General features: G+C 29.0%; 1 protein-coding gene and 1 long non-coding RNA gene across 3 annotated transcripts in view; one reads left to right on the top strand and one right to left on the bottom strand.

The window, feature by feature from the left end:
• The window catches only part of LOC143191209 (uncharacterized), a 363463-nt gene that overhangs the window by 16776 nt on the left and 325043 nt on the right, over window positions 1–21644 (bottom strand). Inside the window, exon 3 of the mRNA XM_076396072.1 lies at window positions 16377–16614. Coding sequence (XP_076252187.1) covers window positions 16377–16614 — 238 coding nt within the window. The remainder of the gene's footprint in view (window positions 1–16376; window positions 16615–21644) is intronic.
• Window positions 8147–11024, top strand: LOC143191211 (uncharacterized). 2 transcript variants are annotated; one of them, XR_013004442.1, is made up of 3 exons: window positions 8147–8287; window positions 9583–9812; window positions 10874–11024. It is a non-coding gene; the product is annotated as an uncharacterized LOC143191211 (long non-coding RNA). The 2 variants fall into 2 exon arrangements; XR_013004443.1 differs by having other exon boundaries at window positions 8172–8313.

The raw sequence follows: 21644 nt of genomic DNA, 5'->3' as shown, positions 1-21644 counted from the left end.
GTAAAAAAATCATCACACAAAAATGTCTACGAGTTAATTCCATTTTTTCAAAAGAAAAAACGTTCTGAAAGTTATGGTTATAAAGGTCAAAATTCCAATTAGAAACGTCAGCTGGAGCCTAACAACATTTAGTATTGACAGGACTCAAAATATAAGTAGCAACCCCTCGTACTAGTATAAGTTAATATATATTAAAAAACTATGTTAATTGTTATAGATATAATAATGAGTTAAATTGATAATCAAAAAAAAAACTTGATCGTGTTACAGATATTTAAAAATATATAATAAAATTCACTAAATAGAAACAACATTTGTATTGTTACTTTTATCACTGTAAAGTAATAAAACAGTTATCAAGTAGTTGCCAGGTTAACTAATTCGAATTTAGCAAATCTTTACTGATACATAATATAGTTATTTTGTGTATTTAATTTGAATTAGTTAGGCTTCTGGTTTGTTTTTCATTATATATTTATTTATAGGTTATGGCATTTATAAGCTATTATAATCGCAAGAAAGTAATTACAGATTTAGGAAATATAGTTTTTATAAATAACCATTTATAACAAGAGTTTATAAAAGGAGTAATTTATACTTGATGCGCTATTAAGATACCATTTCAAATTATTAAAACTGTGGAAAAATATATTATTATCCCTTAAATTTATTCCATAATTATAATATATTTAATAGCCGGCTTGGTTATGCAGTGTTAAAGGCGACAGGACGGTCCTCCTACTGCTGCCATAGTCGTGGGTTCGAATTCTGCTGGGGCATGTTTAATATTTGTGATTGTTCTAGGCAAGAGTGTAAAATCAGACGAGGAAAATAACCCCAGTCACACTAGTAACCAGGCTGGGTAGGTCCAGTCACTAAAAAATCCAAGGGTTGACGTAACTAAGATCAATAAAACTGTACTAATATATTTAATTTAGCTTTAATAATATTAATAAAATAATTATAAAATAAAATTAATGGTAATAATAAAATAATGGTAAAAATCTTATTAGTTTGGCCAATATGAAAAAATCATACAACATATTAATAATATTCAATTATGTTATTTTATTTTTAAATTTATAGAAACCAACAGTTTTACATACATGAGAATTATCAAATATAATCATATATGGCATCTACTTTAAAATGATAAAATTGTAAGTTAACAAACGTGCATCTGAATATTGTTTCCCATTTAATTCGTTATGTTTATTTATTATAATTATTTCCATTTCATTATCATATCAGTTCCAAACGCATATATTCAATAATAATAAAATATAAAACTTAATAAACATTGATTAAGCATGCCATATATTTGTTACCATAATGCTAAATATATCAGATATTATGTTAAAAAATGCGCATGCATTTTTATTATAATAAAATGCATTTTAGAAACAAAGCGAAGTATTAAAAAGAGCTGTTTAAATCCAACGTTTCTTTGAAAATCTTTTATAGGTCGACGCGATACTAAACAAACAAATCTGTAGAAAGTAAAAATATGTATATTACCTAGATTCTAATACCAGTTCTATGGTCATTTTCTTTTCTATTTGCGATTTTACGGGCTGTTATTAGAATAGCAATAAAATTGTAGTAATTTTTTCAACGTAAAACACCATGTTGTTTTGATTGTTTTTAATATTATGTTGTACAATATTCCAACATGATCAAGGTTTCTTTTATAAATATATTATTGATTTTAACAATGTTATAGATATGAAGAACGTCCAAAAATGAGGAGATTCTATGTTCGGCTGTATATATACATATACATATATATATATATATCTATATATATATATATATATATATATATATATATATATATATATATATATATATATATATATGTATATATATATTAATGTATGTTCGCCCATTTGTCCGTTAATTATGGCCCGACTTTACAAATTAAAAAAAAAATTTATTTAAAAGAGTACACTTTTGAGGTTGTCCTATTAGAAGCAAATTAGGATCTGTTGGGGGGAAGAGGGGAAATCAAGGGAAAACCTCAAATTTCAAAGGCACGTACAAAATTTTCACATGTTTTTTATCTGAAATAATCAGATATTTGGGTATAATGTTATTGGTGCACTGTGACGAAAAATAGGAAATCAGTGTAGGAGTTCAGTGTAAAAGCCATTCAGCTTCCTTTTTATGCACTAATCATATATCAAAGTGATTGTAGTTAATTGGTAGTAGTTAAAATAATATTGTAAATAGATAAATAGATTTAGGTAGGTATATAGGCTAAATTGTGTGTATATAGTAAAATATAAAATACGTATAGTAAGTAGATAGGTTAAATAAGTTTTTTGTTTATTTTTATTTAGGTATTACAACAATTATCATGTATATATTTTATTTTAAAACATGAAATTTTAATGAAATTTTTCTCTTAATAGATATAATATGAAATGCATTTTATCAGAGTAACGATAAGGATAATAGATTTGATGTGTGTAATATCTGACTCAAAAGAAACAAAGTGCATTACACAGCATTCTCAAATCGATTGAACAATGACAACGCAAATCCTTGCATTGTAAACGGTTACTCATATCTCGGAAACCGCATCATACATTTTACCCACATAACATCATTAATAAAACTAATTTAATGCTACAATACGTCTAGTTGTCCGAATATCATGCATTGCATATATTTTTTTTATAGGACGCATCCAAGGTTTCCTTAACAATATTACTGACCCAAATGACTGATCAAAGAGTACTACACATTGTTTTTAAAATCGCGTTGACAATACAACATCGATATGGCATAAAAGGATCAAGGATCGTCGAGGCTTATCAAGCCCTAGATAGTCTTCAAGGGTAACGATAGCCTAGATAAGCAAATTGCAATGGAAAATTGTAGAAAGCATTTTATATATGAACCATATTAACAATTAAATTATTTTTATATGTATTTTTACGTACGAATGGTATTTTTTTAATTTATTAGTAATAAAATAACAATAAGTCAATAAATAACATTTAAATAATATAATATATAACTATTTATAGTCTACAGGATTATACGTCTTTGAAAATTGGTTCTTATAAGATTGATTTTAGTAAGTTCCTTGTTTATTTTTTGAAGTCGGTTAAATTTTTTTGTTAAAAATATTTTATTTTCTCTTTTTAGTGTTAGATATTTACTCAATAAATTACACAGTTATTTTATTAAGTATTACAAAGGATAGTCCAAGAAAAAGTGCAGCATGAGGAAAAATACGAATAAAGAAACAATGATTGAAAATAAGGAGTGCTTCAGGCCCCGGGGTCCGCTACATAGTCTAAGTGATTTGACAAATGTCCCAATCAAACTAGAACAAAAAAAGTTGCTGCCCCCGTTAGGAATCGAACCCGCGACCTCCGCGTGTGATCTAAACGTTCTAATGATTCCGATTTCTCGTCACATCAGTTCAGGAATAACATTATACACAAATATCCGATTATTTCAAATAAAAAACTTTGTACATGCCTTTGAAACTTGTGGGATTCCCTCGATACAACACCCCAGCAATTGTTTTTTAAATTACCAACCCGTCAAAAATATTTTGCAGGCAAAATGTCAGAATCAAAGACATAGGAGAGAAATGTTCAAAATATTATGTAAGGATCATTTTAGAACTTATTAAACATTATAAAGTTAGTAATTTGTTTGCAGCAAATTAGCTGTGCAGCAAGTATAATGATCAAACAAAATATAATCCTAACAGGCAGCACACTGCAGCTATATATCTATTGATCATTCATTTATTAAAGATAATATATTTTTAGTTAGCGTTTAGATTATTATGTTAAAAATAGAATTGTGGTTAGATGCAACATCATAACATTTAAAGCTTGTTTTAAACTTTTTTATTTAATATCGACGGCTTAGATAAGCAAATTGTAAGGGAAAAGTGTAGAAATGTGTGTAGTTTAGTCTTACATATCTGAAATTGTAGTTAGATAGCACCCGATATTTAAAGCTTGTTCTTGGTATCATCAGGAACTCAACTCATCATTTGGCCTATTCGCTTGGTTTGCCTCTGTCGGATAATGATTTAATAGACACTAAAATTATTTCGAGGATATTGCTTTGAGATAACTGAGAAAATTAAAATCGAATAGAAGATCGTTGGAATAAATCCACTGGTCTCAGTATTTTTTGAACAGAGAACTCTAAAATATGTTAAGTTTGAAAATGTGTCTATTATAGGTTACTCATTACGTCAAACAGTATTGGATATTTTAGTGATTGGAGGTACCCTTAACTAGGCTCTTTGGTATTCTGTGAAGGTCAGAGTAGAATTTGATCTCACTAAACTTTCGAAATATATTTTATTATATTTGAACTATATCTATTGATATGACTATTGGTATGAACTAGACTTATTGAATATATCTATCTTATATTAGATTAAAGTCTATTAATTCTACTTATTAATAATAAATTAGTGAATTAGTTCTTAAAAGTATTTTAGGTTTCACAATGAGTTAATTTTATTTTCAGACGTCACAGCGTAAAACTTTCCTTCCTACAATAAAATAGTTCGTGATTTAAGAATATATTGGTTTCTCATAGTTTACAGAATTGTTTTCCTTTAGTGATTCTTCTATTATATCATATAATTATAGAACAATACCGAGTAATAAATGATTTCACAAGTTTGGTATATCACGTTTTTTAATATTAATTGTTAGAACATTATTTTCAATGAGCAATCAGAAGGGTATTTCCCTTTTAAAAAGAATATAATGCGTATGCTTTTACCCCGGATATAAGATTAAACACCTATTTGATCGAAAATGTATTATTCAAGAGGAATACTATATGTAGAATGTTCTTCAACATTTATATTCTTAATTGGTGGAAGCTTTATTTCTATCAAATTTTTTTCTATCGCTTTTGTGTTTGAAGAAGTGATATTTACAAAGAACTAGAACTAATTAGAATAGTCGATGGTTAATATCCTACTGTTGGCAATAGTCAGGGTTCAAATTCTGCTGAGGCACAATTGTAAATGTATGTTTATGATTGTTTAGAATTAGTCCATAAGGCAAGAGACAACCAGACTGGGTAAGACCCGATGTCTCTTGGAATGATCTCTAAGTTGGTCAATAGCCAGTCAGTAGGCTTAATGCCACCGAGCAGTATCCAGAAACCCTAGATTATTTTCTTGGAATTTTTAGCTTAGAACTTTTTTAGTGAAAAGATATCTTTGATGACATTTCTTTTGAAAAAAAAAGACGCAAAAGACTGCTGGTACTTTAATAGCATATATATTAATTTAATAGATTTAATAAAAGCAATTTAAAGTCCGACCATGGACTTTTCAGTCAATGTGTAAATATAACAATGGGGTATATATCATAATATTAGATAAATAACAAATAATACTGCTACATATCACTTTAAATGTGATAATGATAATTGTTTGACAAGATTTACCGGAAGAGATAATAGTAATATTTTTCTAGGTAGATTTAATGTTCAATATACTAACAGTCGCAGCATATTAACTGCAAAAACTATATAGGGTTTATGATACAAAGAGTTATTAATGTTAAAAGCTTTACAATAGGTGGTAGGTCACAGAAACTTATGTTACATACTATTAGATTCTGTACTTATGTAATATGTTGAAGAAGTTTTATTCAGTTTTATTCAAAGAAAAGAGCCGACGAAAGTAATCCAGTGAAAGAAAATCTGATTAATTTTCAATGATTTTCGACGATTTTCCATTATGAAATTCAGATACTATGGACATTATGACAACAATTGCAAATATACTTCCTTCAAGGCAATCTAATACAAATAATGCAATTAAATAAGTTTTATTCATCAGTTTAAACTATTATTTATTAGTTTTACAATTACAAAGTCCTATTAAATATTTATCATGTATATTTCATGTGATTTAAAAGACTATGTATCATACAATCAGCTGTAGACAGTTAATATTTCACCAATTTGGATGTAATATACAAACAAAGCTAACGATTTTGTCCTAAATAATTATAAGTATTTTAGCTATTATAAATAATTAACCTCATTCTATAATTATATTATTATTCCAATTTATATTAACTAATTATTTTCTATTTTATTAAATTAAATTCGGGCTTTAATTAAAATTAACCTATATAAAATGTAACGTATTTGTTTAATACTTTATGGACTTAAATATTTTGGTCTGAATTAATATATCAATATTGGCTGAATCATGTTAAACGTTTTTTATTTGAAAATAATTTAATCACCAGTTTGAATTTCATAACAAAGATGTCACAACGGATCAAACAGACTGTAATAAATAGATAGAACATTTCTTCAATATGTTAAATTACCAAACTTATTAGAGTTAATGTTCGTAGACTATTTAAAATAGAATTTTTTTTAACGCAATGGAAAACCATTAATATGTTGTAACATATACTATTTAGATTGTCAAGAACATCATGATAGCCGTATTTAGTGCTAATAGATGCTGCAAGGATAAATAGCAATTGAAAGGACCATAGAAGAAGCAACTTCTTCAACCCAGGACATAACAAATTATGAAAATGCATATGAATGGAATAAGTGTTACAGAAGAAGTCCTGAAAAATCTTGTAGGTGCACCAAACCTTCGGATTTATATAGTCTATAGTGAAGTGTGCTAAATAATAGGTAGACTAGTAATAATATATAATAAATTTTAAAAAAAAGTCGAATAGAAACAAATAATATAATTGCACATAAGATAATAATTAAATTATTTGGCAATGATGTCAACGCTGTGTAGTTAGAACTGTAGAAGTAGAAAGGATTGAAACTGATCTATCCCAAACAAAGTATTGATTTATCAGTTAGTACTGAAATCTGCACAGACACAGTTTTCATCTGTGAGTTTAACATGTTGTTTCCATTTGACGCTTCCAAGTTTGACTTTTATAATCATAACCTTCTTCAGAACGTTTTGTCATTTCAGCAAAACTTGTGTTGTTTACAGTAACTTAAAAATCAGTTTCGATCTATGCAGACCAACATAGATCAATATTTTTATTAGGCTTAAAATATAAATATTAATCACCATGTTACGTAGATTGTTGGATTGACCAAATGTTGAAATAAAGAAAAAAGTTATTTCATCATTGACAACATTGTATGATTTAATTTTAAATGCAATAAATTCATCTATCTTAATTTTAACATGAATGAAAAAATGTCTTATCTATAATATAATAGAATGATCTTCAAATAGATAGCAACAATTACGTTTTTAAACATTTCTAAAGAACACGCATACACATCATCGAAATTTAATACGAGTAAAAGAAGCATTAAATAATTGTTGATACCAGTTGGAGGCTTATATAGTCCAAAAAAACTTAAAGAAAAACACTTGTGTTAAATATGTAAAGAAAAAGGTGTTTATATTCCATTTATTAAAACAATTTTTATATGATGACAAGATTGTGTCTTTTAAGCTCCACTAACGCACAGTCCAAATGTACAGTCTAACGAGGCGTCTCATTGGCAATTAACCATTATCTTAAAATTTAATAACAACCGATTTTCACGTTTAGTGGATCTGCCTCAACGATTGAACTCAACAAATTATCAATAAACATAGTCATTGATAATAATTGATCACCAAAATTTAAACAAAGTTAACCAATGCGCTGTGGTGATACCAAGAAAACTGTATCAGTATAAATCACTAAATGATCAACATTGAACGTATTTGTTTAACGGTGACTATTGTTTTTCAAGTTGCTGTAAACAATACGAATAACTTTCCCATATTAGAACGTATTGAGAGCGAATACGATCAAAAATTTCAAACTTTACGATATAAATGCCTATTGTTAGTATGAAATATTAGTAATTTTAGTTGTATTTGAATGGTACATAAATTACGTACATAGATTGTATATAGATTATAATATTAATTAAATGAGAATGGTTTACAAATTATATTAGGTATTGACATCTATAATAGGAATCCAGTATTCTGTTAATTCTCTTAAAACACCTCGATTTCTATATAAATAATTGCTACCTGATTAAAAAAATATATCCTGCAATATCGTTAAATGACAGTGATGTACACGTCCTGTATACAAACCATAATCGTTGTGTCGTTTTTTAAAGCGAAAGAAGCGTACACGCATAAACACACACTGCTTATCTTTAAAAGCAAACAACCGACAACGCCGTATAAAATGTCGCACTGGTTTCTTGTTTGTTGCATTTATTGATGAACCGCGAGTGAGTTAGGCAATATACAACCGTTGAAAAGGTAAACACAAACTGATCATTGTACCGGTATGTTTTGTTTTTATTTATTTTTTGTTCTGCTTGATCAATCAAGTTGGAAGATCTAATTTAATTCATAATAAAATATATGACTAGTTTAGTTGCTGTTATTAATAAGATTTTTTCTCTTAATAATAATAATATTTTGTTTTAATTGGGCTGTGTTAAGTCATGAGAGAAGAGATATAAGTTAGGTTATGCGACATCGAACGAAGCAATCGAGAGGTAGAAAGAACAATATTTGGTAAATATGGTGGGTGAGTGCTAGCAAAGCCTTTCGCTGGATATTTAACCGACATATCAATATATGAATGAAAGTTTGGTTTCGTTGTTTTTGTGAATAATTGTTATTTATAACGACTGTAATTTCACTATTAACAGTTTATGACACAACATACTGTTCTAATCGACGAATTCAAATATTTCTGTCATCATGTGGTATCTATTTTTTTCATTTAAATAACTTATGGGTCTAGCTAGATATACTGATTAAGTGCTACATCTAAGCTATAAGCCTATAAGATTGGGGAAAAAGTAAGTTTCGTAATAGATAGGTTTTGAAGTCGTGATTCTGTAGTAATACTTATTCAATGATAAGAAGGCATAGTACAGTATCTTCTACATTCTACTAGAACATTATGGAGCTGAAGATTTATTCTTTTACTCGATCAAGATCATTTCCGTCCTATTTTGCTATTTTACTTTTGTATCATTTGTTCCAATGCCTGCAAAACCTCCTTAATGGTGCAAAGCTGGCTTCAAAAACACCAACCGCTTCAGTTTTTCACGTAGAAATCTCGTAGAAATAAAGATAGGGTTTTACCAGAAAAGTAGAAAAATCGAAATTACCTTTGCCCAATCTCTGATATTAAATTAATTTCATAAAGAATGAAATGAAATGTTGCATAAAAAAACATATAATTTCAATATAGAATTACAAGTGAGCTTTATATTAATTAGTAGAAAAAAATTACTTTAAATATGTCTAATATAACGCAAAATAATCATAATATAAAAATAATTTAATATTATAAGAACAGAAAATACTTTCCAACCCAGATAGTAACTATTGATATACAATTAAATAAATAAGTTACGAATGAAGATAAATAACAGAATTAAGTTTTTTTTTGGTTTAAGACAAATGATAAAAACATAAAAGTGACTCTAAAAAACTTACTAATAAATTATTACTTAGAATATTGGAAATTATTAAAATTAATTGTATAAGATCTTTTCAAAAATATTTAAAACATTAATAATTTTTTAATATTTCAGAAACCCTTTGAAAAATACAAGTTTTACAGCATAATGAATACCAAAATGAGTGTACTTTTTATAACAATGATTGCTGTTTCGTCAATTGAAGCTCATCCTCAAAGAGGCAGTCCCAGTCTAACGCTGGCTGAAGCTCAAAACATCCTGATCGGGAATAGAGGAAGCTATGCCACCCCTGATTGTGTGTGTGTGGTACGAACCAGATGTAATTCGGAAGATGTAAACTCTGAGTAAGTATTATTGGCTAAGTGGTACACGAAGAAAAACATCTTTAATTATACATTCTTCGATCCCACGATTTTATGGTAATTCTTCTCGGAATGCATCGTGTTTCCTACCATTTACTTCTGCAAAACCAGTTTGGGTACCGGCACCAAAACAATAGTATCATCGAGGAGTGGTGAAAGTGCAAATTTTTTCATACGCAGCAAGAACTTTAATCCATCGATTTTAATATCGTTAGTTTTTTGGTTGTTGTGTATGTGTGTTGTTTAAAAACGTGTTGTTGCTATATGATTTGAAGATCATTCTATTATATTATAAATAAGACATTTTTTCAGTCATATAAAATAGGTAAACAAGGAGTGCAAAATTAAATCATACAATGTTGCCAATGGCGAAATAACTTTCTTCTTTATTTCAGCATTTAGTCAATCCGACAATGTTACGTAACATAAGGGTTCATATTTATATTTTAAATCCAATAAAAATATTGATCTCTGTTGATCTGCATTGATTGAAACTGATTTTTAAGTTACTGTAAACAGCACAAGTTTTGCTGACATGACAAAACATTCTGAAGAAGGTTATGACTATAAAAGTCAAACTTGGAAACGTCAGACGCACACATAGAATAACACTCAGTATTGCACAGACTTAACATATAAATAGATGCCCTTGTATTAGCTAATATTGATTTCGTTTCATATATCCATAATATTCTTCAGTCATGGCATGGATGGACTGTTTTATTATTGTCCTTTCCTGGTCTTTAATGATATTATTTTTGACCAAAATTCAATACTCAATTCTTATTTACTAGAAGAGTTAACAGAGAAGTAGTGAACTACAAAAGTTACTTTTATTTAATATCCATTGATTGAAATGTCATCAATTACTATTAGGAATGTATTTATTAGACCTACTCTAGCGGTGTTTTCTATAGGGCTAAGGACTTTTGATACTATATGCTACACTTTCAGACATTCAGAGTTGAATAAATCAATATGTGGGATTTAAATATGCGTGCCAAAACTACTTTATAGGATTAATTAAACCAATTTATTTTTAGCGTCGAGTGTCATCCGAACTACGCCATGATATGTTGTAGGAGACCTATTTTCTAATGGACGAGCTAATTTCAAAAAATATGAATATATGTTATTATTTATATGTTAATTAAATATGATATTTATGCAAAATAAAAAGCAAAATTTCACGTACCTGTGTCGTATTTCATTTGATTTTGTTTACCGGACATTGTTTGTTGTTAATAATTTTTTATATTATGCTTTTATAGTTTAAAAGTTATTATTTAGAAGGTAGCAGAACTAAAATTTTAATAAAACAATTTTAATAATTCATATTTCCTGAGATCATAACCAAAATTTCATAAATAAATAAATTTAATTTAAAAATCTTGACAGCAACTTGTGTAAATATAGGTGCAATATTCCTTAACAATGGAGGTTAAGAACAACAATGATTAAAATATTTTTTGAGTGGTTTAGGTATATCACCATGACCTAATAAAATACAAGAGGTCAAGGAGTAGTGCAAACCGGGTCATTCCAGACATTTTATTTGTGTGTTACTTCTAGACTTTTAAATGGACACATAATATTATTCAAATCTTTAGACCAATTAGATGAAGAAATTAATTTAGAAAAAGCCAGTTTAAAGAAGAAAAACATAACATCAAGATAATCTAACTGAAAAAAAAACCATCACTAAAATCAGTGAAATAGAGTACGAATTGTTGCAGAAGATTTAACCGATTCGCTTTAATTAACTCTCTTTGATTTCTGGTTTCTCATAGTTTAATAATCTTTTGTAGAGCTTTCATCTATTTCAGATAGGTATTAGATAGGTGTGTTAACTCCAAGGAAATTACACTGAAAAATAATCATTTCTACAACTATAAATTTTTGAACTATAAATTGAATGATATTTGCTTTCAAAATATGATAGAGCTTTACTTCCATTTTATCATAATAAAGCTTCATTATATAGTTCTTTATGCTTCACTAATTTGTAGTAATTCTACTATCATAAAACACTCATCTTTTTTATTATAACGCATCTTTTTTCATATTCATATAAGTTAGATAATTTCCAGCAAGATAATAACTCATTTCTATTTTTCATATTTTCTGTTGTAGTAACATGGGGTAACATGAGAACAACAGAGATCTCGATCAGTTTGTCAAAATTAAATAAAACTGATAATAAAAAAATAACCGGTTTAAGCGATTGGCGAAATGTGTGAACTCTCAGATGTTGTTTAATATTTAATGTTTCTGTAGATACTGATAGTGTCTACTGTAATGATAACATACCTAACATACATATAAGGTCAGATCTTCATATTATTTTGTCCATCCCCTCTATTTATAGAAACTTGCCATGGTGTGTTTAAACGTTTTGTAAAAGGTAATCTCAATGTAATTCAGATGATGACTAATTTTGACAAATTATTCGAGAATATTCTAATGAAATTGAAATACTATAATTCATTTCAATTTCTAATTTATTCTAATTCTTAAAAATGAGTTTTTTTCTGAAGTAAATGAAGGTTTCTTTTGAGAAGAACGGCTTTTTACAATTTGCTTTCAAAATACGTCAGAGCTTTATTCCCATTTTATCATAATAAAGCTCCACTATATAGTTGTTTATGCTTGACTAATTTCTAGTAATTCTACTGTCATAAAACACTTATCTTTTTTATTATAACGCATCTTTTTCATATTCATATAAATAAGATAATTTTCAGCAAGATAATAACTGATTTTCTATTTTTCACTTTTTCCGTTGTTATAACATGGTGTAACATCACAGACCACAATCAGTTCTCAAAATAAAATAAAACTGATCTGTGATCTCCCAGATGTTATTTAATATTTCCCAACTAATAGTGTCTACTGTAATGATAACATACCTAACATACATATAATGTCAGATGTACATATTATTTTGTCCATCCCCTGTATTTATAGAAACTTGTCATTATTTGTTTAAACGTTTTATAAACGGTAATCTCAATGTAATTGGGATGATGACTAATTTTGACAAATTATTCGACAATATTCTAATGAAATTAAAATATTATAATTCAATTCAATTTCTAATTCATTCAAATTCTAGTTTTTTTCTGAAGTAACTAGAGGCTTCTTTTGAGAACAACAGCTTTTTAAGATTTAAATTTTCTCTGAAACGCTCATCATGTGACGCTACTATCATAATCTCAAAAGTGTATAGTGTTTCTTAAACACAGATCAAAATCAAACGGTCAAGCGATAAAAAAAAACAGAAACTTTATATCCTAGATTTTAGATAAATATCGATATATCTATATAATGGATACAAATATATCTATATTAGAGTATAGAAAAGTTTGTAGAAGAAAATATGAAGATGAATTTTTTTTAATTAATTCACGAATTCAGTTTCATTAGATAAATATGATATTTTTGTGATTGTTGATTTGATATAAAAACTTTGGTAAAAAAGGAAATAAAACCAAGACTGTTTTTATCACAAAAACAAAACGTTTTTACTTCTTACTCCATTAATGTCAAAATAACAACTAAAAAATCGTAATATTTTTTTAAGCCCCATAAAACATAATTACAGAGAAAATATTTCAAAATGTTACATTCTTGGTGTAAAAATCCGATCTGAAACAAGGTTGTTGCCCTATAGCCATTTATTCATTTGAGGGCCTCCTTTGAGAAAGAGATTATTAATATTCCACTTTAACGTAGCAGCGAGTTCATTTGAGTCCAACCCTTTCATCCACTTTCCATAAAATCATTCCAGCTTTTTGCATCCCTGTTATTTGTTCTCTTTCAATTATGCCCGCTTTATAATTCGTATAATACCTCGGCAAACGATCACAAACAATAGATTTTTTTTTAATAGATAATCCTAAGTACATACATGTTTTTAACCGTAACTGTATGTTATTCACAGCAAATAACTTTAAACTATATTGATTTTTCAATAGATGATGTTGGTCCATCCGATTAAAATCTAATTAACCATTCCTATGAAAAATAGAACATATTAATAAAGTAATTAACGATACTGAATATAGCATGCAAGACATGAATTTAAATTTGGCATTATCGATAAAGCAGTATTATTAAATAATAATTAAAACACAATTTACACATCTTCAATGTTTCATCTTTTAATGTTTAAACGGTGTTGGTGTTAATTTAGAGCATTTCACGTGGAATTTTAACTTATGTTTTACAAAATATATCAAATTTTAATCAATTTTAATTTAAAGTAGTGAGTTTCACCTCACTATTTTAACATAAAAAAATGCATGGATATTTATTGGGCTTATTTACGTTACAACTGTTAAACATTCTAAGAGGAACTAAATTCAACGTTTTGACATTTCTTTACATAAAATATCAGTTTTCTGTTTAGTATTATTGATTTATTAAATTTATCAGTCACTAATTATAGAATGTTATTTTGTTCTTTCATTTGAACAAATCTGCTACCAAAACCCATCAAACTCTTTTAGAAACCTATAGAAACCTATGCTCCGCAATATCCTAATTGTTGATTTTGGTTTCGAAAAAATTCGAAGACAATGAACTGCAAGACTTATTGGGCGAAAACGCAAACTAGACTCAGCTTAGTAGTTGATGAATTAACGGTTTCACGTAATGAGAAAGATCGAAAGGAAAGAAAATGGCGACTCCATGAATTGACTGAATATGTCATTTCATCGTTTTAATATCGCGGTTTCATTACTTGGTTGGCAAAAAGAGGTTTTCTGTGGCGTATAGTGATGAAAAGTGGATCTACTGCGACAATCCCGAGCGCTACATACCATAGATTAGTCCAGAATAGGTGGGTTCGGTTCTTAAGACACGAAATTGCCATGTAGCCAGAAATATGGGAGAAGAAACATTGTTTAATATATTTACCTTTTCTCTAAATAAATGTTTCTTTAAAGTGAAAAAATTATCCAAATATATACAAACACATAATGTTATAGTGAATGCTCTAATAAAGCAAACATATCAAAAGTGATTTGTTTATTTTAAAATTACTGAAAATAGAAGTGATTAATGAATTTGATTTATTCGTTGATCAAGAACAGGTAAATGGTTTAGAAGTCTTGTAAAGGATAAACAGAAGTAGCGTTTAGTCGAGTTTTAGAAGATATTTAGTCGCCTACGGCTTCAACAATATAAAAGAAAAATCCCTCTCTTCTCTTCCTTTCAACAAATAATCATCGACATTTGGAAATCTAGCAACATCATCTTATAAATCATTATCTCTGTAATTTGCCAGTTTTTACATCAAAAAGTGAAGTAATTAAGAATTAGAACTAGAACAAATAAATAAAAAAATAAATATTTATGTCGATCTGTTAATAATATTAGTAAATATCTAAAATATGCTCTACTTGTGTATACAATTTATTCTATATCGATATAAATCCACTTAATGTTGATATATGAAATAAAACCTATACAATACAATACCATTAAATTATTAATTATTAACATATTAATTATTCATATAACATATTTTTGAATAGCAATTTATATCACTAAGACATTTTATATTTCAAATAATTTTTCCTATATTCTGATTATGATACAAAACAACCTAATATTATATTTGATAAGAGCTGGGCTTAAAAACATCACTGAATAGTAATTAACTAATTTAACTTCAACGTGCATTTATCTAAATATATTTTTAATTATTAATAGATCAATCTGCTGTTGTTCATAGATGTTCATGTTCTGCAATCATAAAACCAATTCAGACCCATGGGATGCAGATATGGAATTGCATTAAAAGATCAAATTAACTAGTAGTCCAACGTACCCAAAATAGAGTTCTACGATTAATTACCAATTCTTATCTCTACGTGACGAAGAGTTACACTATGACCCCGAAATCAAATGGATACACGAAGAGATCCAAGATTTCGCCTTAAGACATTAGATAAGTTTGTTAAATCACAGCAGCGTCGAAGCAATACTGCTACTGGACAACACGCAGGAAATCAGAAGATTGAAGCGAACCAAGTCACACGAACGTATTTAGTGTACAAGTGTATTCTTAACTTTAGCTTAAGTAGTTTAGTTTCATTTTAAATTGGGAAATATATACTGATGTATTAATCCCTTACTTGCCTTGCTTGTGTATTAATGCAAATACAACGGAACAATAGTAATACATTAATTTGTAAATTAAAATTGTACTAAGCATATCTAATAAAGATATAATTAATTTAATAAAATGTATACCAAATCAATAAGCAGCATCATAAAAAGGAAATTTGTGTTTATTTAATACTGTTAATAGAGTTTATTTAATAACATCCTGCTGACATGCCACAGCTTTGACATGGTTTATTTGCATGAATCATTCAGTTATGACACTGTTTAAAATAGAAAACATTCTAAAAACGAAAATGGAAAACTTAATATACGTTTATTAAATTGTGCCCACATCATCAGTCATTTCGGAAATTATATTTTATATCATTTGTTTATCTAACTCCCGATAAAATCGTCTATACACCAACTTACCGATCTGTTCACGTTCTTGTTCGACGTCAGAATAGTCCAAACCATTTTCGGATAAACTAAAACTGTTCCCTGCTGGTTTTCTCGGTGACGCACACTTTTCTGGCTCCACCGTTACTTCTTTTAGTTCTTCTTCACATTTGGCTAACCTTCCCCAGTTCCATTCCGCCTCCACTGTGATCCATGTAATAAGGTCCTCTAGTCGTATAACCACCTTCTCCGCTATAGCCAGTACTTCATCCTGAAATCAAAGCAATCACTTAATACTAAATATTAGATAACATTAACTATTTATATTTATAAAATTATTAATTATTTTAGTGATGAAGGAAAATATATAAAATTAGGTTGTGACTTAGAAATAAACACTTTATTTCTCAGAATAAAAAGTTTCGTTAAACATCAAAGCTCGCGCAGCCCATGAAATGATTCCAGTGAGATCATAAGAGACTCTCTTTTGAGTTTATTTGGTTGACTGGAGCTTACAGCGAAAACTTTACACTGAAAACTTATCGACAATTGTAACGATATAACTTTTTCGGTTGAGGATTATTAGAATTTGGAAAGCCATTCAGAATGTGTAAAGCAATTATTCGTTAAAAAAGTTGTTTTCATGCAAAAATAAACATATTTTAATAAAATGATGAGCAGAAACAACCCTTTAGCTATTTTATTGAAAAAATTTGATGTGTTTTGATGAAAAAAGTGTTGTAATATAGAAGGGTACACAATTTTGTTGATATATGTTTTTATATTCGAAAATTTAAAAAAAATCAAAACCATATACCTGGAAACCTATCCTAGCAACACCTATTGGGTACAATTATTTAATCTAAACCATATCAGGGCCAAAAAGCATACACAACAAGTTTCATCAAAATCGCTTCAACAGTTAAGAAGTAGTCTAATACAAAAAATATGTATTTACGATATAATAAGAAATAATACAAAAATAAAATTTTTATATTACATAAAACTGTGTAATAACCATATTTTATCTTAATAACTGATAACATGATTTTTTTATTCGATGAAAAACCATATCCGGTATTGGAAATGCACTTTTTGTATTGTATTACTAAAAATAACCCAAGGATTATTCCAACGCCAGTGAAAATATAATATTGGGTATAAAAAAACTAACTTAACATTTCACTTAATTTCAGGAATTATACCCGAATCTTTGTATTTATAAGACCGTACATTTTGAAGGATATATAATAAGTGGTGTAACTTTGACTAACTGCTTTTGACTACCAATCCAACTTCAATCTGTTTCCGTTTCTTGATAATTAATTTAATTGCAGTTAATTGAATGAAGTCAAAAGAGAATAGCTTTATAATTTCATATTAAACCATTTATAAATATACTATGTATTTCTAAACCATAATCGATCAAATGCACAGAGTAGCAGTAGTTGTGGAAATTTTAAAAAAAGAAATACTGCCATGCAAAATTCTTGGACGCCTCACAGGTCACAGCATTTGGAACTAATCTAAAAGTTAAGCAAATTGCTATCGCGGAACTATTGTCATCTGGTGGAATAATATCTTTTCGAAAGAAAATTTAGAGTTTCTCATGAAGGGACATTCTCAACACTTACTTCTACTCGACTTACCCAGGGTGGTGTAGGGAACCACTCCTGTATATGCTCTACGCTGTTGACATCCTAACAACAAAAGGAACAGTACTTTGCAGTCAACAAGATTTTCAAATGGACCGGAGACTGGAAAATACAGCTTAATAGCTCTAAATCTGCCCGTGTTAATTTCGCTTTACGGCGAAATGACAAAAATCTATCTATATCACAAAAAGCAGAGTAGATTAGACTCAAATCAAGCAACGGTACTGGTTAGTCAATCATAAAAGCAATTAGGACCTATGGGGTGCAAATATGGAGTTGCACTAGAACATCAAACCAATTAGTAATCCGACGCTACCAAAACGAAGAAATACACGATGGCCCCAAAATCAAATCGATCTACGAAGTTATTCAAGATATTGCCTTAAAACATGAACTATGATTGCTAAGTTACAGCAACGTGGAGACAATACAGCTACTGGACAACACGCAGGAAATTAAAAGATTGAAGTGAACCAAACGACACGAATTTGTATACAGTATACTTTTAACTATAGTTCAAGTAGTTTAATTTGGAAAAGAACATACTGATGCATTTATCCCTTATCTTGCTTGTGTATTAATACAACAGAACGAAAAAGTACAACAGAACAGTAGTAATAAATTGGTTTGTAAATTAAGATTACACACAATTATGCTTAAATAATATAGCATAAATAAAAACAATCATAAATCATAATAATCATAATAATAAAAGCATAAGAATCCTCAAAATTAATTCGCAGGACAATATTAGAAACAGCTCAAATTTAAAAATTCACTTTTATTTAATCAAATCACTTAACAATAGGAAATAACTTAAGAGACAAACTAAATAATAAATTATAAATAAAATCTGTTCTATTCCTTTATTTCAATTGAGCATAAAGGAATCCATCATTCATTCAATTTGCCGTCGAATCGCATAAAATAATTACGGCGAAAGTTATTTATCAAGACCCGGCCAACAAAAAGTTTGAAGTATCTCGAGTCTTTACGATGCCTTTCTGCGAACTATCTCTGTTGGGCGGCTTTTTTTGCTTCGTTAGTGGCTTACGGGCTCGAACCCTTGAAACTGATTACACGAAACTCGCCTTTCATTGAAAAAGATTTTGATTTTCCTGAAAAGGGCACGCGCTTCTTCCCAATAGGGCTTTAAATTCGCTTTTGTCATTTAGTATTTAAATTGATATTTTCGCAGTATTAGTACAAATATTAAGTCTTCATTTATATAAACTATAACTTTTTATTTATATAAGCATAATACGTTCAAGCTATTTAATATGTCTTAATTGTATTTGTAGGTTTATTTATGAAGTTGATCGAGGACAGTCATAGTCTCCTCTATATATTGTAGGTTTATTATAAAATTGAAGACAATCAAACTGTGAGGATGGTCAACTGTTGGCAATGTTATTTTAACACACACTGTATAATGTAACATACACTATATCCCATGAAAGTAATCAACAAATATCTGCGAGGCGAGAGAGATTTTTTTATTTTTATAAAATTTATATATTTTAAAAATAAATAATTTTAACTACATTTTAAAAAATGTCGATAGATCGATATATGGGAGAATAAAGAATATCGATACATCTTTTTAATAATATCGATATTTCTTCACCTCAACCCTAATATTTAACGCAAAATTTGTTTGATGAAAGATTGGGGAGAACTGTCAAGAAAATTCGATACTCCAAAACGCTAGGTTTTAATATCGAACTTTTTCCACACCAGGCCTCACGAAAATCATTTTGAAGGCCGGGATGAAAATCTTATTCTCAAAATAAAAATTCGATACACTACTTCAAACCCTAGGTTTTTAATATCGATATTTTCCTTTGATACTCAAAGTTCGATACTCTGTTTTAAAACTATCGATTTTTTAAACGATTTTTCCTGCCCTCCTTATTCAATAATATATCAATATAATATGATATTTAATTATATTTCACATACTGTTAGTCAGTAACATTATGATCAATGCCATCCACAATGCTTTTTTATTATAGTCATCTCAGCAGCCCCATATTATTTAGTGACTTCAAACATTCACTTATTTTCAGAAACTTTATTTTACATTAGACTTTTTCAATGAGCATTAGCCGTATCGAGATTCGATAGTTGTTGTTGCTGGGAAGCCAGAGACTTTTAGCCCACATGAATAATGGCTGGATTATCATCTATTGAGATTCCTCAACTAACTTAATATGTTTCTTATAATGAATATGCATTTATATTTGTCTAGGGATGGATTTTTTTTCATTAGTTAGATTTTCATCAATTTCAAGAAAAATAATTTGGCGACTTGTTAGATCTGCTGAAGTAGTATTATAAACAATACTGTAATAGCTTCAACAGTCGTACAATTTTCAGCAGTTACTTTCATAAAACAATGAATAAATATTGTTTTGCACGTCGTTTATAACCTTCCCAATACAATTTCATTCATGAGTTGTTCGAAAAGAACCCAAACGATTAGGAGTTTTTATTAATACCAGGATAATTGGGGAAAGGTATGAAGATCTTTTTTAATTACCAATCGGTATACTGTTCCTTGACATTACGGTAGCGGATCGAATATTTTGTGTTTGTGAACTTTAGATATTAACGCTACTTACTTCTGTTTCTCGATGTATTTGGTGATTTCTGGCATACCATGGGTATTCAGAAACGTGCTCAACATCTTAGTTTGGAACATGTTTGCAGTTTCTTGATCTCTTGATTCACTTAATCTACACATAAGAGGGAACAATATTCTCGATACGCCGTAATCATTCATAGTGGCTTGGTATATTTGGTCTAACAGTTACGTCAGAGACTTTTTGTAGTCACTTTCTCAACCAGTAAATTGATTTCAATAAGGGAATGCTTATGGTAGAATATTTTCGCTTGAGTTTTTTTTAAATTAATTTTTAGCTTCCAAAATTTAAGTTGTTATATTTAGTTGTTCTTGCAGTTTTAGACGTATGTGTTTGACGATCAAGAGCTTAAAAGAAAGCAACAGCGTCATCCGCATTTATTTTACTATTTCAAAATTACCGTGAAACTCTTGTGGCGACCACCACGACCCTTTAGGCCACCACGAATTCACCAACAAGTACAAAGGTTGGCAACGCCGGTGGGTTAGTACCATGCAGTTCCAGAATATAAAAGTCCATCACGACGACGTCTCGCTCTCTTTTCTTTTCTCCATCCCCTTGTAATAGTAGCACTTCCACAGCGCTACCGTACTTCGTCTACCTAACCTAATATCCTTTCAATTCTCTCGACGACCACATGTATCATTTAACATTGAAATAAACAGTATTTCTTCAACCAGTGTTTTCAGTTCTCATGCAAATTCCTTCCAAAAATAGTAGTGAGTGTTCTGACAAATAATCGCAGCGGCCGCCACACATTTCGACCGACTGACCGACCCCACGAACATGCCTACACTCTATTTAAATCCATACTGAAGGAATCTCCTAGCCGAAAAATATTTAGCGACGATTTTTCAGGTGTGAATGTATAACTTACAAGATTTTACAAGATCACTGGATATATCAAACTTTGTTAATGTTTAAAAAATTTTGAGTACAACATAAACTTTTTTTTTATTACTCTTCGTGAGTCCACAATCTGCCCTATTGGCAATAAGTAT

This window comes from Rhynchophorus ferrugineus, unplaced genomic scaffold (genome assembly GCF_030347505.1).
Source record: "Rhynchophorus ferrugineus isolate W39M unplaced genomic scaffold, kcgeb_rfMv2 rfM2, whole genome shotgun sequence".
Taxonomy (NCBI): Eukaryota; Metazoa; Arthropoda; class Insecta; order Coleoptera; family Curculionidae; genus Rhynchophorus; species Rhynchophorus ferrugineus.
Note: the sequence above shows the minus strand (reverse complement) of the source record. Positions and strands in the feature narration are given on the sequence as shown.